The sequence below is a fragment of the Meleagris gallopavo genome, chromosome 11 (assembly GCF_000146605.3).
Source record: "Meleagris gallopavo isolate NT-WF06-2002-E0010 breed Aviagen turkey brand Nicholas breeding stock chromosome 11, Turkey_5.1, whole genome shotgun sequence".
NCBI classification, from domain to species: Eukaryota; Metazoa; Chordata; class Aves; order Galliformes; family Phasianidae; genus Meleagris; species Meleagris gallopavo.
In genome coordinates, this window is record NC_015021.2 from 22,859,776 (window position 1) to 22,877,713 (window position 17,938).

General features: G+C 43.3%; 1 protein-coding gene across 7 annotated transcripts in view; it reads left to right on the plus strand.

The window, feature by feature from the left end:
• Positions 1–17,938, plus strand: part of GPR149 (G protein-coupled receptor 149) — a 132,050-nt gene that overhangs the window by 91,806 nt on the left and 22,306 nt on the right. For 5 of the 7 annotated variants that reach the window (XM_010717035.3, XM_010717038.3, XM_010717036.3 and 2 more), the window contains exons 1-2: positions 14,720–16,613; positions 17,645–17,837. In XM_010717035.3, the coding sequence (XP_010715337.1) occupies positions 15,645–16,613; positions 17,645–17,837 (1,162 nt within the window). In that variant the 5' untranslated portion in view covers positions 14,720–15,644. Of the gene's footprint in view, positions 1–14,719; positions 16,614–17,644; positions 17,838–17,938 lie in introns of those variants that run through there. The other 2 variants (XM_019619238.2, XM_031555032.1) reach the window with 1 other exon arrangement.

A 17,938-nucleotide genomic window follows, 5' to 3' on the forward strand; every position in this document is an offset into this window, starting at 1 on the left:
TGCACACTTCGCTGGCAAATGACATCTTAGAGCAGGCTGATCCTGCCTGCCACTAGTGTTTTCCTTTTTCTCCTCATCACACCTGTCATCTCCTCCATTTGCATGCTAGCCCACTGCCTGTGTTATTTAATCATGATGATTGAAATGAGGAATGAGGTTCTGCAAGAGTGCTGTTTGTAAATACCGCCTGAGAGCTGGGTAGTGTGTCTCTCTGCTCTGGCTTTGTGGAAGCAGTTCCACCCATAGTGAATGCCAAGCACCACAAGTTTAGAAGGGAAAACCAGGATTGAATCTGTGTTTTGCTGGAGATGAGCCGCTGTGTACTGTGACAGGCGCTCAGACCACATTATCCTTGTAGATGTGTGACTAACAGAGGAGCTTTGGGACTTGGCAGAGCTAATTATGCTGAGAACTCGGTGTCCGCACGTGGATTCCTGCCAGGCGGAAAGGAACGGCCGCACGCTCAGCAGGTGGCCCTGAGAGAGCCCTGAGCTCAGCAGGGCTGTGCTGCCTCACAGCTGTGCTGGGCACCTTGTGCCGAGAGACTGTGGGCAGCTGTTATTCATGCAGTCCATTTGCATTTGGAGTATTAAAAGCTTTCCTGGCGTGATTTCTTCACCAGCACAACTTGCCTGTGTGCTCTCATGATTTCAGCTAGGCTGCCTCTTCCCTACCTGTTGTGCTTCTTTGCAGGACTGGTATGAAAGTGATGCATCACATAGGCCTAGTGATGGTAACCTTGCAATTACTTTGTACACAGATGTATTTTTAACATACTGGATGGCAAACAGCAAACCTTCCAAGTGCAGATTGTTTCTGACAGAAGCCTTCTTAGTCCATAAAGCAGTCATTGTTTAATCTAGATTCTTGCATCTTTCTCTTATCTAGCAGAGTTAGGATAGTTAGGATGCAGACTAATTACTAATGAAAGGAATTTGATCAATACAGCTGGTATAACTTGAGAGACTGTTCTTGTCATGCTGTGTGTTGGAGCAGAGGGTGGCTTATTCACAGGCCCTGAGCTGCAGCAAAACATCCTGCTAGCCTACAGCTTTGTCCGGTCAAGAAGCTGATTCCTCAACACTTGTGCGATGTGCTAAGATGCCATGTTTAAGCAAAAGCATTTGTACCATTACAGTTACTCACTGTTACCCATGGAGCCTGCAGAGCAGAAGCATGCAGACACAAGAAGACATGGCTGGCTGTGCCCCATGTCTGCAGGGGGGTTTGCAGGGCATATGGAGCCATTTCATGTTTGTGTACAAATACTTTAGAGCAGTTTATTCAAAATCAAGTCTGATTGAAGTACTGATGAGATTCCTGGGACTTTTTGTTGAAAATTCACATTTTAGAAAGGATTGATATTCATCGTTACAGTTTTTTTAAGTGGGAGACAAACAGACATTTAGGATTCACACTGCATCTGTAATTGAATTTGAAGATGATAAAATACATACTGCCATTACACAGTCACAGAGACCCTGACTGACTTCTTAATTTAAATCTGGCAGTACCTAAAGGCCATAACAACTCTGAAGTCTGGGAGAACAAAAAGGGCTCATAATTATCTCATGAAAAAGTGGTGAAATGAAAACACATAGTTTACTCTTGTGAATTTTCAGTATGCAGAATGGAAGTACCAGCTGCCACTGGATTCTTGAGTGTGTCTGTTCATGCTTTCACTGCTTGTGTCATCAAAATTACTGCACTACTCCATTTTAATCATGTAGAGGCAGCAGTCATTTTACTTTATATGCACAGCTAGAGAGATGTGTTGAAAGCCAGGTCCCAGTGAAGCCAACCTCAAAGTAATCGTCAGCTGAGGTTTTCTACTCTTGAGTCTGCATGATGGAGCAGTTAACGGAAAAGCAGATTTCTTACAGTATTTTTAAGGAGTGCAGTAACTGGCTTTGCACTCAATTAATAAAGTTGTGAAGAGCCTTTTATACAAGCAGGTAGCTGAAAAAGCCATTGGCCTCACTGGCAGGCGCGAGTGTGTGGTGCCTTCAGGCTGTAGGGGCATGCGTGCAGTCAGCTTGTTGCTGCTCCTTTGGGATGGCTGTATTCATGTGAGAAAGGCCCCAGGGGATCTTACTGTTGTGTAGAAGTGCTCTCAGGGGCGGTGAAGCAGCAGCACCCTGGTGTTTCTGGCCGTGCTCGGGGGCAGGACGATGGCAGTGGGCACGGCTGGGTGCCCGGCACGGCCCTGTCAGTGTGCCCTGCTCTGTGCTGACTTGGGACTGGCAGGTGTTTTCTAGTGAAGAAGAATGAGATGATAATTGGTTTGGACAGACTGTTTTGAAAAGACTTGTTTCCACTAAGCAGGGCAGTGTTGGCTCCCCATGTTCCTGGTGCCCATTGCAGAAGGGAGGAGCTGCTCAGTGAGCAGTACCAAATGTTGTCTAAAGGTCTTTGTTCGAGATGGAGGAACAAAGGGAGGCTGGACAGAATGTCACAGAAATACGGACTTGAATGTTGTCTCCCCAAAATACACTTGGTGTCATGACATATGTAGCAGAGGATGGACTATTAGGGGCTCTAGGGCAAGTGATAACTTTAGCCCTAAAAGGCTTGTGGCCTTGAGGCACTGATGTATGCTGCCTTAAAATCATAAGAGAGCTGCTTCAGGAAGCAGCTGGGCTTGAGAACACAATGCACCAAATAAGCTTTATTTTTTTTTTAGACTGTGAGCGAAAGGCACTCACAAATCTCCCATAGACTTAAACGTGAGGGAAAAAGTGCTTTTTTTTGTAGACAAACATGTAGCTCATCAGACACAGTCTCAGCACTGCTCCCTGTCTCCATTTTGCTTGTTCTTCATCTCTCCTGGTTGGCTTCGTGCTCTCTGTGTCTGTTTGCTCCTGTTTGGCTCCCAGGCCTCATCTAGGCTTCTGGAGCTACTGCTGCCAGAAACAGCCGTCGCCTGGGGCTTTGAGGTAACAGCCCTCTGGTTTATCTCTCCAGTTAACATTTGTAAGCTGAAGAAAGTTTCTTATTTACATTCGTTTTCACACACATAGCACTGAAGTTAAATATATAGAATCTTATGCTTATTTTTTTTTTAAGCAAGACTATAAGCATACGAATCAGGCTGTTGTTTGAAGCTCAGTGAACATAAAGGAAGCAGCATTTTAATAAAAATGAAGAAGTGCATCCTAATCACATTTCAGCACATGTATATTTCATAAGTACATTTTCTGCAAAGCAAATACAGTATGAGATTGCTGTTACACATTTTCTCATCTCCTTAGCTTTTTCATCCCAAAGTACTCTGCCACTGCATAAACTAATGATAATGCGATCCATATTTTCTAATTTATGTGGAAAGCAGGCTAGTAATATAAAGCTTTCTTTTCTTTTCTTTGGTATTCTTGTCCCGTGCCATTTTTCAACAACCAGACTGATTCTCTTCTGTTCAGTTTAATTTGTGCATTTGACTTTGTACCTTTAGTTACTAAAAGTGCCTGTTTCTGAGGATTCAGAGATAGCATGATGTGACAGATACATGGAAGAATAAGAGACAAGGCTTTGAACCCCCATTATGCAGGGTAGTTGGGTAATGAAGATGTGGGCTCTCTCCCTTGGGCTGCACGGTGGCTGTGTGCATTGGGCACAACATTGACCTAAAGCTGACATTTGAAACGGAGCAATGAGAAATTGTCTTGAAAAAGGCGGAAAAGGGACAACTGTCAGAGATGTTCTAAAAGCTCTGGAAGGGCCCAGCCACTAAATGAATTCAAATGAGGGGATACGACGAGTCCTGCCTCACACGTGTGCATGAGTGGGTGCAGACAGATCACAGCAGCAGCACTTCACAGCTTCTAATTCTCCCTGTATCCTAAGAGGAGTTGGGAACAGGCTGTAATGCTCATGTGGAGGTGTCTGTGACAAAACCTCCCATTTCCTCATACGCAGGTTTGTTTGAGACTGACGTGGCTTGGGGGATTTTAGTTCAGGTAAGCTCCTGCAGGCAGAGAGCAGCCACCTGAGCAGCACAAAGCAGCGTGTGTCCTTGCAGCAGCCCCTCTCACATCTCTGCTGTTTGTCTGCTCTTTGCAGCAGAATCTCAGCCATCAGCATTTGTTCCTGCCTGAAATCTTTAGAAATTTGCTGAGTGTGTGCTTATTTTAGTGTTTAAAACAAGAGAAATAAAATATTTTTCTCCTGTCTATTTTTTACACATCAGGTAAGGGTCTGCTCAAAGAAGTCCACGTGAGACCTATGGGAGAAACAGCATGTGCTTGCTTGAGGGCTAGTGCTTGCTAGTTAATGGCTTCTCTCCTCTTCTGGTGCTCTCCTCCCAGGGTTCTTGTTGTCTTTGTTCTTGGAATGGATTTGTTGGAAACTTTGTTTACAGACTCCTGCTTTGTACAGACTTTATTTAGCTGTGGGCAAGATACTGTTTCCTTATACAGAGACAACACGGCATTGCTGCACGAAGAAGGAACTTTCAGACGTAGGGAATGATGGACTGCTGAAAGGTACCTGCTCACAGAACAACATGTCAAGAATCTGAAGTATGAAATGCTCATCTCTGAAAGCAGGCACTCACTGGGGGCTTTTCATCTTGCACGGCCTATTCAGAGCCCTCAGCCCTGGTTCTTGCTTCAGCAGCGGATGGGTCAGTGCAGTTGTTTTCTCTCATCTGCACTCAGGTAGTTTTCCTTGAAAGATTCATCCTGCTGTCACCCACATGCTGACAGATACTTTCCAATTTTGGATGTCTCGTGGTTGAAAAATATTTTCCATTTGATAACAATTGGAAATCTCTAAATTGCAGGTAGTGCTTTCGTTGTTGTTTTGCATTCCTTTGATTTTTTTAATGATATCCTATTTCCTGTGATTAAAGAGGATTTCCTCCTCATTAATTTGCCTTTCTCACCAAAAAGATTTCTGACTGATGCAGAGGAGTACAGGTGCTGTGCAGCATGGTGCTGCCTGAGGCTGGGAGCTGTGCAGGGCTCCAGGCTTTGCAGTAGGAACGTAAATTTAGGAACAGCATGTAGGTCTTGTGGCTCCCTGCATTACACAGCAGGACTCTGCTTATTTCTGGGTTTTTATGGACAACTCCTGCGATGATTTTGTTTCAAGTTCCATATTTAAGCAGTGTGATTACGTAACACCATCTGTTGAAATGTATTGAGTTTAACTAGTGAGGTGCTCATGTCCCTTTGCCAGTGTGCTGTCATAATAACTCACTGAGTCAGGGAAGTGTCTGAGTGAGCTGAAAATTTGCAGGTCTAAGTTTCTCCAATAAGCTTGAATTTTTCTGGTCTTATCCTCTTAAGTAAATGGTGCTTTTATGAAGCCTGAGTATCTTGAATGTTTTCCTTCTTTATCCGTGTTAGGAAGTCGTGTTTCCTAATGTCAGTCATGTGCCTTTTCTTACACGTCATGTGAGCAGGTGTAAGGATTAGGAAAAGTTATTTCCATTTTGCGGCATGGTTAATTTTTAATATGATTGTATGGTTTAATGTTACCACTAAAAGAGAACTGTATTTCTCCTCCCTATTGCATATATTCGAAAGATGGACTCAGCTCTGCAATCTGTGCTGAAATGAGTAATCTTGTTTATTTTTTTTGTGAACTCTTGGTTCATTCGGGAGGAGTGACAACATGATTCCTGAATCCAAACTTGCAGAATGAGGCTATCCCAATTTCTTTGTAGAACTGTATATGGTGCATGATGTTGGATTGTAGTTTTGTGACATTTTGTTGTAGATGGATCTAGCTGGAGAGTAATGTTACTGGCTGCTGGCAGAAGGTGGCTGCAGGGTGTCTTTGTGCAGATGAGTGCGTTCAAATTAGAGTGAGGTTGTTCAGGGTCACGAAGTACAGGTTATGGTGAAGTGGAACATGGGAAGCAGGAAGAGAGAAGAAAAAGAATATGAGACAGAGAGGCAGAGGAAAAATATGATATAAGAAAAAGAAAAGGCAAGAAGGTAATAGGAAGCAAAGATTTCAAGAAAAGAAAAACAGGGAATTAGGTGTGTGGGAGAATGAATTGGAGGAGTGAGATCAAAAGTGAGCAATGGAAAATCTGTGAAAAAACCTCTGTATCAAAATGAAAGTAAAAGAGTAGAATGAAGGTCTGTTGGTAGATAGAATTGAGAACAGGATTTTTTCCTTCTTTTCGTTTCCTTTTCTGTTTCATTCTAAAGCTTCCTTTTACTATAATGTGATGTCTTCTGTTCCTTTTCCTGTATCTCTCTTACCTTTTGTTTTCTAAGAACATCAGAGACGTGTTTGATCATGACATACAGCTGACTGCAGCTTTTTCACTGCACAGTTGAGCTGGAAAGCAGCTGATTTGAAACCTGCTTTATTCCAGGTTGAAGACTGCATGTATTCACATAACAAATAGAGCTAGCATTGTCTGTCAATTAAGTCATGAATAAGGAGAATCCCCACTCTTTTCTCTGGAAAGAAATGTTGGTGCATATCTTACTCTTCATGTTGCCAACTTAGATCTAAATCTGAAAATGTTTTCATTGAGAACCATTGTGTGAGGAGCTGATACTGCCCAGTTTGTTTCTGTGGTAAATGCTGTGCTGCACTAAAAGTTCTCACTAATCCATCTATATGAAGCTATAAATGAAACTTCAGCAGAGACCTGATCCAGTGCCCTCTGGAGCAGAAGGATTGTGTGGAAGTAAGTAAGGAGCTGTGTCACTGAGGGAAAGACCTGAGGAAATTGTAACACTGCTGTAGTTTTGAGACTTGAAAGACAAAAAAAAAAAAGGGTTCAAGAAGACCATTTTTGTTTTCAGACCATTTTTGTTTTCAGACCATCACACATACCCCGGGCAGCATTAGAAGTGCTGCCAGCAGCTTGAAGGCAGTGATCCCTCTGCTCAGCACTTTTGAAGCCGCCCCTGGGGTGCTGGGCCCCAGCGTACAAGGGACGTGGGCACTCTGGGGAGAGCCCAGCAAGGGGCCACGAGGAGCTGCAGGGCCCGGAGCATCGCTGCGGTGAGGAGGGGCTGAGAGCAGGGGCTGCTCGGCCCGGGGGAACTCAGGGATCCCACCTATGCCCATCAGTTCTGCACGAGCTGCCGGGGCCAGCAGCCAGCTCTGCTCAGCACAGCCCTGCCCTCAGGCAGCACTGCTGGGCCGGAGCTGCACAGGGAGCAGGGAGGGCTGGGAGCAGCTCGGGGTTGGGGGAGCAGGGCTGGGCTGCAGGGCTGCAGGGCGCCCCGGCCCAGGACTCTGTGATTCCTGGGAACGAATGTGACATCTGCTGAGGCTTTAAGGAAAAGGCACTGCATGCTTTACTGATAATTCAAATTAAAAATTAATTAAGAAGCAGATGATGAGCCTGACCTTGAATCAGTTCTTAATGATGGTGTAGTTTGTTTCTGTCTCAATGAAAGAACTCTGTTGTACTTCCTGAAGAGGCATGCTTTGAGTAGGCAGTAAAAGTCATTGTTTTCCCTTATTAGCTATGAATGAGTCTTTGCACATTAGACAACTGAATTGCAGAAATTTTTCAGTATTCCTTCAGTATTGTTTTAGTGACCCAAAATTAGCAATAAAGTACACATGAGGAAAGCAAGCTGCCATGAATATATGAGATTTTAAGTGCTTTCTTGTGTAGCATTAACCCTCATGCTGTGATGTTTGTAATAAATCAACCAAACCTCCACATATAAGGCATAATTGACTGAAAATCAGTCTGAGCAAGTCTACACGGCCCAGGGGACTTCTAGATGGATATATTCCTTTTAAGCTATGTATGCAGATGAGAGTTTCCCCAGGTTGCTACTACCTTCCTGTCAATGTTATTACTTTCCTGTCAATATTATTAGTTTCTCTTGAGTATTTTCTTACTTATTAGGGAAATGTTAACGTAATACATTCTGAATAAATAATTGCATAAAAATGACTATGATTTTGAACAGACATTTTTTTCCCCTTTTGCTACTATTTGTAAATATTTGTATGGATTTACTTCACATTTGGTAAATGATTTTACCAGATATGGTTTATACAAAGGCTCTTGAAAATATCTTAGTATTCATTAAGTGTTGGAGTGTGACGGTAATGCTTTGCTGAGTTGTGATGTTACAGTAGCTGCCATACATTGCAAATAGGCAGAGAAAAGATGCTCTGATTCCTGTCATCTCCCAAACTCGAGTGCAGTTACAAAGTAGGCTGTGTGCAGTGAAGTCCCAGACAAAACAGCCAGAAGAACTCAGCTGCCTAGAACTTTTAAAATGATACTAGGCATTATGTGTTGGTGTTGAAAAGAATAGCCATTCTGCTGACAGACTGAAATTACCTGTGATCACCTCTGTGTTTTGTTCTGCACCAAATGCAGTAGTCCAGTAGTTAAAAATGATGGACTGAAGGGGAAACAAATGCTGTTTGGAGCTGTAAGCTATCATTAATATTTTTTCTACCTTACCACACTCAAATAGTCCAGCAGCACGCTCTGTAACGCTCATTTGTGATTAGCTTTTAACAGCCAAACCTCAAGTGAGTCATTCCCTCATCAAGAAACAGGTGTGGCTGTGTAAGAACACTGAGAGGGCATGGCATAATCAGGTGTAAAGTGAGTTGACTTATTTACAATAACAGAGGAATGAATTGGTCTCAGTCCCCTCTACGAACTTCCTTGATTCTCATCAGCTTCTAATGGCAGTGCTGATGGGTTGTGGTTGGTGCAGCTGTGGGGGCCGGCAGGCAGAAGGCCCCAGCACCGTCCTGGCCTGCCGACCTTTGGTGCCGCATGGAAGCTTTCATTAGAGTTTTAAAAACAAAAATCCAGTTATGGGTAAGGGAAGTTTGTTTAGAAAAATGTGAAGCTAAAAGCTGTCCTGAAGTGAAGCGAACATTTTCTTTTGCGAGTACATATACCACCTAGCGAAAGGTGGTGGGAAAGTGCAGCTGATTGCTTCTGCAGTCTGTAGCATTCCTTCCTTGCTTCCTTCAGATTCCATGGACACGTTGTCCTTTTGAAGAGCTCATGCTTCAACTAAATCTTTCCATTCAAAAAAATAAAAAATTCTTCTGTAAGAGGAAAGATTTCATTTTGTCTTCTCATATATTCTCACTTTTTCAGCTTTTCGGATACAAACGCACTTGTTCTTAACATCAGCAAAGTTAATAGACCTTGTTGCCATCACTCAGAATTAGTTAGCAGCCCTGTCTTTATTCGGTATTCAGAAAAACACTCCAAAAACAGATGACAGTGGCAACCCTTGGTTGCCATTTGGGGAAGAAGTTTGAGGAGGCGGTTGGACTGGGTGATCTTGGAGGTCTTTTTCAGCCCTGATGATTCTATGATTCTGAGTGTAATTTGCAGGGACTCCGAACACGGCTATCACAAAAGCAGTGGCTAGAGCTGGCATATCAATTCTCAGCCCATATAACCTCTAATATCTTTTCAAATTTATTAGAGCTGTGGAAAATGAGCATTTTTTTTAGCACTCTTAGAGAATGTCTGAAGTGTGCCAGACCTGCTTTACCTCATTTTTGTTACAGTATCACTCGTGGGGTTTTTTTCAACTCCTGACTCCTTTTTCCTGTTTTTCTGACCTGTTCCAAAGCTTCATGTCAAAATAGAAGTCTTCCTGACGAAGGCCCAGGAAGATGTCTCTGAGCAATAGCAGTCTTCTCTGCTGGGAGAAATTAAGACATTTCCCTGTATCCTTTCATTCAGGCTGGTGAAAGGCTGCCATCTTCCTGCTGCGCTGCTCCTCTCCTTGGGGCTCCTCCTCTGGGAAAGCCCAGCATGTTTGTGCCTCCGTGCTTATTTGGAGGATTCCTCCTCTGGTGAGATGAAAGCCATCTCCTTCCTTAACATAAAGACCCTTAGTCTTCGTGACGTACGTAGAAGAGGCAGGATTCCCTGTTTTCAAGATAGATTTTTCTTTGTTGTGACGTGCAGTAAGTTGTGCCCTGTGCTTTGTCCATGTTCGTTGGACATCATTTATGATAACGTTTGTGGTTTCAGGTTAAAGCAGTGCTGTCCTCTGTGCAAAACTTGCATCACTTCAAGAAACCCCTGTGCTAGAATGGTGATAATTTTGTTGGTGTAAGTAAAAAGCAGTCATAACCGGAAAATGCAGTTTCCTAGCTCTCCAGAGGCAGAATTGTGTTCCAAAGCTTTCAGTCTTCATTCATTAGAACTGGGTTTGATCCTGACTCCTGAGGGTGAATTTCCTGGTCTGCTCACTCAGCCTTCCTTGAAGGTTAATGGGAGAGAAAATAGTGAGGAAGTAACTATGAAAGGAGAAACGAAAAGGGAAGACAACCCAGTGTGAGACTCCTGAGACTACGAGCGGGCAGTGAAATGTGCAAACAGAATTACAAATGGCTCCTGTGGTCATTAATTTTATTACCACTGGAAAAAGTTCTATGTATACAGCTGATTTTCTTGCTGCTTCCGGATGGGTTCATAGCTGGGTCACTCCTTGCGTTCTTCCATTTTTTTTCATCCTGTCAGAAAGGGATAATTGTTTCTTTCCAGCTGTTTGGATTTTCCATTTAACTCTCTCAGTGCTGTTCTGCACAGTAGTTAGCTATCACTGCCCAGCTCCTGCTAGAGGAGCAACATTTCCTTTTCTCCAACATGATGAATATGTTCAGCAGTGTCTAAGGTAGGGGTGGCACATTGTTATAATTACTGGTATTTGTTCAATGGTTAGGTAGGCTTGCACTAGTGCAGCTAGTGCTAGGAGAGCTGTGCAGCAAAATTAAAAGCATTCATATCATGCTGTTCCATGAATTATATTCGTAGCCTGCTGTGCTCTCTATTAGAAAGCAAACAGTTACTGTAGGAGATGTACTGAAGAATAGCATCCCTGCTAGGTGTCTGTCTCCTCCTATCAATTCACTGAGCTGGTGGCTGCTCAAAGAAAGTGACATGGTGAAGTGTCTTGTCTCAGGAGAGCCATTACACCACAGCTTGGAGAACGTCTTATTTTCCATGTCTTACTTTCCAGACCTGAGCTTCTCTCCACTTCAATAGCTGCAGATTTTGCTACTATCTCTGTCTTGCTATCCAGTAGAAGAACAACACCCTCCTGAATGCAACTGTCCCCTTCTCTTCCTTGTATAAACTGCCTCTTCCTTAATAGCTCTTCCTTTTCACTGTTGCCTTCTTGGAATCATTGTTACCTTAGAATTGCTTGTTTCTCTTCTCCCCACTTGGCACATTTCCTGAATGACAGCATGTGATCATTTCTGGTAGTGTGCGTACAGTGTAACTAGATGAGTTCATTCTCATTTCAGCCATCTTGTCTGTTGCTGACCTCGCCGAAGTTTTGGCAGTGTTTTCATTTTTCAGTACCATGCTGTGTACAGGGAGAGACATACACGTCACCTTTATACCCCGCCCAGTGGAAGCATTAGGGCTTACTCACTTTTAGCTCCATTTGTCTCTTACTAACACTACAGCTCACCAAAAGTGTTCAGTTCACTGCAGTCTCAATCTCCTGTCTGTGTTTACAGCACAGAAGGGAGTTATGGTGGTCTGGCAATGGGCATTTCTTGGAATTAGCACATCTGCTCAGAGAGGGTGCTGCTGCTCACAGGGACAGCTTGGGACATGTTGCTGCACGGAGCAGAAATCCACTAGTTTCAAAATGAGCATCTGCACAGCATGATTCTGTTTTGCTTGAATTGGAGACACTGCAGTCCAACCTACAATGAGTATATAAGTTAAATCGTATTTTTAGGTGTAATGGAATTATTTCTGATTTACACTGCTCTAATTGCTCAAATTCAGTAAGCACCCTTTTCCTACAGCACACCAATGCAGCTGCAGCGGAAATGGATTAAAAATAAAATGTCTGCCTTTGATTAGAAGCCACCATTGATGGAGTTCATCTGGAACAAATAAGCAGATGCAATAAGAAGCTGCAGTCTAACCATCTTATGTCTGAAAACGACGTCTGAATCCAGTAGAACAAAAACCAATCATTTGGTTTGGCATTTTTTTTGAGAGCCTGCTAACAAAGAAATCTGAAAACAAGTGCTTTTGAGGAGTAAATTACAAAGACGTTTGTATATATGTTAAATATGTTTATGCCAGCTTTTTAGACAGTCTGATAGTGACAGGACGAGGGGAATGGCTTTACGCTACAGGAGGAGAAGTTAGGTTAGATGTTGGAAGAAATGTTTTGTCTGAGGGCGGCGAGGCGCTGGCACAGCTGCCCGGGGAGCTGTGGGTGCCCCATCCCTGGGGGCATTCGGGGCCGGGTTGGATGGGGCCCTGGGCGCTGATCTGGTGGTTGGCAGCCTGCCCATGGCAGGGCTTGGACCTGGAGGATCTTTGAGGTCCCCTCCAGCCTGAGCCGTCCTGTGATAGGATATGATTCTGTGATACTACTTGATTAACTTCACACACATTCCTGAGTTGCTGCATGCAGTGTGTATCATAGAAATCCTTTCATAGATGTCGAATGCTGCTGACTCTAAAGAGATGCTGTTGTGCAGTGCTGATTGAAATGATGCTGTTGTGCAGTGCTGATTGAAATGAGGCCAGGAGAAGAGATTTTCACACTTTACATATTTTCTCTTTGTGGTCATTCTTTAGCACAGAAAATTTGCACCAGGAAAATGAATGTATATTGCACAAGACAGTGTTGTATTGGGAACCTCTTGTCATCCACGAGTCTAAATGTAGAGAATAAGGGGAATAAGTAGTAAGGATCTACAAATCCATGCTTTCTTTGACACCGTCTCAGTCAAGGACGTAGCATCAGATAAATGTGTCTTTATTTCTCTTGGTTTCTGCAAGGTCATCCGTTGTGGTTTTGGCACTGCTATTTTCCTGTTTGCTTAGAAAACATGGGAGTAGAAGGGGGCTGTGATGACACTGCCTATCTCTCTGCTTGCCTACCTGTCTTGCCACCTTCAGTCTAATTTAATCTGAAAAAATTCAGTGAAATTTATGGGTGAAATCGAAATTAGAAAGGTAGTGTACCCTTACGTTCTGAGATGGTGCAGTATGAACTTGTACTTTCGAAGAGAACAGTGAATCTAGTGCAGATTCTTTTGCTCCAGCTGTAAGAAGGTTTCAGACTCAGACTGTACTGGACACACGAGTCCAGGATACCAGCTGGTAAAGCGTGGTCAGTGAAGAAGTGTGCAGAGAAGATCATAATAGGGGAGTTAGAAAATTTTTGGTTGATATCTACAGTCAGAGCTATTACACATCCTGTGCAGGTTTAATGGCTTGGGATAGAGCAGCAAAAATTTCCATAGTAGGTAAAATATATTTCCCAGGCATTATTAATATTGTTCTGAATACCTCACAGTAATGTGACAAGAGCCAATGAAGACAACACAGGCAGTGGAAACACAGAATTTAAAAATGAAAGTGATTGATCATGTGTCAGGAAGCACTAAGATATGCTGGAGTGATTTAAGCTGGTTTTCCACAGTTTAGCATCTGGGCTAGTTAATAGCTGGGAAGGCATAGATCCCAGCTGATGCTTTCTTTTATTGTTGGAATATTTATAAAGTCTCTGTATTCACTAGGATACAGGGAGAACTGGACTCTGCTGCAATCTGTCTCTTGGCTGAGGAACCCACCAGAGTCTGTCTCCTCTCATCAGCTGCTCATTTTCATGAAAACTGTGAGAACTGAGTAGCTTGACACCATTAGATTGTGACTAAAATGATCATTTTGTCAAGAGAAATTGAGGAGTTAAGAGTGGGAGAGAGACGTGTATCTGCATATTTCACAGGTGGTCACATGTTTCCTGAGAAGGCCAGACTCTAATAGGTGTCCAAACGAGGGTGAATGATGCTTCTTTCTCTTCTTATCTCTTGACTGTACTTCTGACCAGGCTCACACTGTTAATCTAAAGATTTAGAACACTGTCCTTAATTTAATGTTGACTTGTGGGAGCAAAGGTGATGGTGATTTGTAAATAGAAAGAAATGAGCCTTGGCCTTCAGCTGGCACAGCACAGATTAACAATCAGTTGTCCATCAGGACGGATAAGTCACAGAAGCCAAGTCAAATCCTGTTGAGTTAAAGGCCAGTTGGATGGTCCAGATCCAGGACTATGCCTCACGTGGAAGGCAGGATGCACATTTCTGGTATGATGGTTGAAGATCTGGCTGGTTATGAGTGCAAGCCTTCCTAGTGCTGTGGCTGAGCAGCTTGGCAACTGGGAGTGAAGGACAGAATATGGATTTCCTTGGCTCTGCTCCTTGCATTGTGGGCTAATTGTGGCAGAGCCACAACCATGTGCTGGTGTTGTCTGCCTGTTCTGGGGACTCTGGCACCGCTGGGAGCCCCGTGCTGCTCCAGCACAAGGGAGGACAGCTGGCAACCAGGGCTGGCTCTGTGCTCCCTTACTAATGAAGGGAACTGAATGGGATTGGGTCCTTACTAACAGATTTCTAACAGGTGGATTTGTAGTGTTACACAGATTATAATGTAGCTGGAGCAGCCTGACCATGCAATCCTTACTCAGAAAATATTTTCCTGCGTCTCTGTCGTGTATTTGAATGCAGAGTGGTGCCCAAAAGAAAAGAGAGGTGGAGTTCTCCTAGAAGATTGCATTGAACTTACCTGCTCACTTACTGTCCAAGTGTAAATTTTGTCAGCTTGTAAGCTTTACCAGTATTGCACTTTCTTAGGAGAAAATGTCTGTAACATACCGAAATGCACATGGCTGTGGTTCTACCTGTGTGTGCTTAGAGCAGGCAGTGAGCACTTCGGTCTTAATCACATGGGAAATGAAAGTTGTATAAACCCCAGACTGAGCTGAGAGACCACATATACCACATAGACAGGCAGCACCTTGCTGATGTGCATGGCTGTTGCCTGTCATTAATGAGGGGCTGTCACTAAGTAACTGTACAATTAGCATCCATATGGTGTGCACATGCATACACACACGCTTGCAGTGGGAGTAGGAATACAAAAAGGCAAGGCAGGCACACCCTTCTGTTTCATCTTCATAAAAGGCTCCCGCAGCTCTTACCATGCTAAGCTCAGAGCACAGAAGTGCAGAAGAATAAAAGCAGCTCTCCAGCTGGTGATGCACAGCCATGAAGCAGCCATGGGCTTTACGGGAATGACATTTATGGCTGACATCAGATCTGAGTATTTGCATTGGATTTCAGTGTCAGCATCGGAGGTGGGGCTTAGCAGGGACACTGATCCAGCTAAGAGGCAGCTCTGTCTGGAAAGATACTCACTCCCCATTTCTCTGCTATCCTGCTTGCTTCTGACTCCTCCCTCCTGCAGCTCAGATCAGCACAGGGTGAATCCAACAGCCTCCCATTTCTACTATGTTTCTCCTTGAGCTTGAACATACCTGGTGCTCTACCTTCATTTCAGCTGAACTCGTGAGTAAGGCACGTTGCCTGTTATCTCTCAGAAGTGAATAGCTTGTTATTACCTGAAGAGACTGAATTAACTATCTTCCAGTACTGAAAGGGTTATGAAGAACTGTATTTTTTCCAGCACCTCTGGTACTTCTTTGTTGCCTGATTTTTCAAGAGCATGAGTTATTCTGGTTATCAAGGGAGCTTAAACCTGAATATTTCTTCACCGGATGCTACAAAAAAAGAAAGGAAAACAAACTTACAATGTGGAACTAACAGTTATGGTTTCAGCTTGTGAAAACTTGCAGAGTCAGTGAGAAGGCAAGGAACAACATTTGCCAAGGACAATGTCGGTAATGCTTAGTAATTTGTCACTCAATGGGACAAGCTTCTTCGCTGAAAATCATAGCATTATGGATAAACCTAACGAGCAGAGAACTTTGAATGTCTTTCTATTTTGCTTGACTTGTATCATTGCATTCACAGTGCTTCTGGGCAGCATTTATTCACTAGTTACCCTGCTTAAAATGCAGAATAAATCCACAATTTCAGTGATTGTGACCTCTTTGTCAGTAGATGATTTGATCAGCATTGTGCCAGTGATTATTTTCATGCTCACCCAGTGGTCAAGTGATGCCCTTCCTCAGCCTCTGTGCACCACCTCAGCACTTATATATTTATTCCAGGGCATTTCTAGCAATCTGAAAGGGTCTCTTATAGTTTCCTACAACTTCTATAGCATCAACAAAACTGAGACAATGAACTGCAGTGCTTCCAAACGACGAGTGAGCATAGTATGGGCAATTCTCAGCATTTGGATCATCAGTTTGCTGATCTGCATTTTGCCTCTCTGTGGTTGGGGCAGGTACATCCCCACCTCATGGGGTTGCTTCGCAGACCATGCAAGTTCCTACATCTTGTTCTTATTTATTGTCTACTCGTTGTGCTTTTGCCTCCTCACAGTGCTTTCTGTCCCTCTAACTTACCAGCTGTTGTGCTCAGATGAACAACAGCTGTTACACATCGATTACCAGGAAATCTCTCGAGGCTACATCACCCCTGGGACACCTGCAGGCTGCAGTACTGCCACCCCATGTCTGTCACCAGTGGACCCTGTGGATAAAACCCTGAAGCATTTCCCAAATGCATGTCTAAGCTCAAAGGCAGTTTTTAGGAAAGGTGTGGCTGAGAGCAGTGGACTCGAGCCCCGATGCATGAACAACGCAAAGAGCAGGAGCTTCACAGTGGGCTTTGCCCAGAAACGATTCTCACTGATTCTTGCATTGACAAAAGTCATTCTCTGGCTTCCAATGATGGTAAATTATCAGATTGATTTGCTTTTTAATGTTTATTTATGTTTAAATGGGTCAGGAGTTGATGTGCCATGAATTGAAATAGATGAACAGTAGCTGTTGAGTTGTTCCTTATAGTGTACACTGTGTCAGCAAAAGTCCTTTTGAACATGTCTGCACCACTTGACATGAATTTAACTGCTTTTCAGCAGGTTTGACAGAGACTGATTTGTCAGAATATTACACTGTCATCACATCATTTGTATCACCTGAGCACAGAGATGAGTAAGGTCCACTTTTTTGTGTTTCCAGCTGCCTGACATGCATTTTTTCAGCATTATAGGGTCTGTGAATATTAGTAAGCTAGTTTTTGTGCCCCTCCTCATAGTGGTGAGTCACATCCTTTGCCAAACTGGCTGAAAAATTGGAGTTTTTTAGAAAAATGAGATTTGTATGTATCTTTTTAATCTCTATACAAAGAGTATAGGAGGTAAGGCAGGTGGTTTTTCATGTGCATACACTGGTATATTTGGGAACAGATACACTCGTTAATAATTAGGAAGGAGGAGGTTGAGGGAATGGGATGTGGGTTTGGGTTTGGGTTATCTCTGAGGCTGGAGTATGTGTAGACACAGCATCTAAGCTTCTCTCAACTGAAAGAGAGCGTCACAGAGCATCTGCTGCACAGTCCTGGTGGTACGAAGTTCTCCTGTTTCCCATCAGGAAGTGGAGTTCCTCAATATCAGGCAGGAGAGATTGAGCTATTAGTCTCTTCTGAGATGCTTGGACTGTGAGTTGCCTGTATTAATGGTATTTGGGCATCTGTGTTTAATGTTTAGCTTAAGTAAGAGGTTTCTAAGAAATTGAGAATGAGGAGGAGAATCTTTGACAGTACGTTTTCTCAGCTGTCTCTTAGAAAAAAACTTCTTAGGCTGAACATACAAACATATTGAAAACTTGTAGTTTTTAGTTGTGTCACATTCATGTTCTTTTTATTCCTGGAAGTATATCATGTGCCTAAAGCAATTTAAATTTCAAAATGTTCTGCCTTTCAGATACAAATGGTTGTCCAGCACATCATTGGCTATCAAAGCCTTTCGTTTGAGACACTTAGCTTCCTGCTGACATTGCTAGCTGCCACGGTCACCCCAGTATTTGTCCTGTCAGAGCACTGGATCCACCTGCCCTGTGGCTGCATCATAAACTGCAGGAGGAATTCATATGCTGTGTCTTCAGAGGAACTCAAAAGTAAGGCTGAGAGGCTAACATACAGCTGGAATGTAGTTAGGAAGTTAGTAACAGTTCTTGGTATTCCTTGAAATCATTTACCCAAAGTACCTGAATTACAT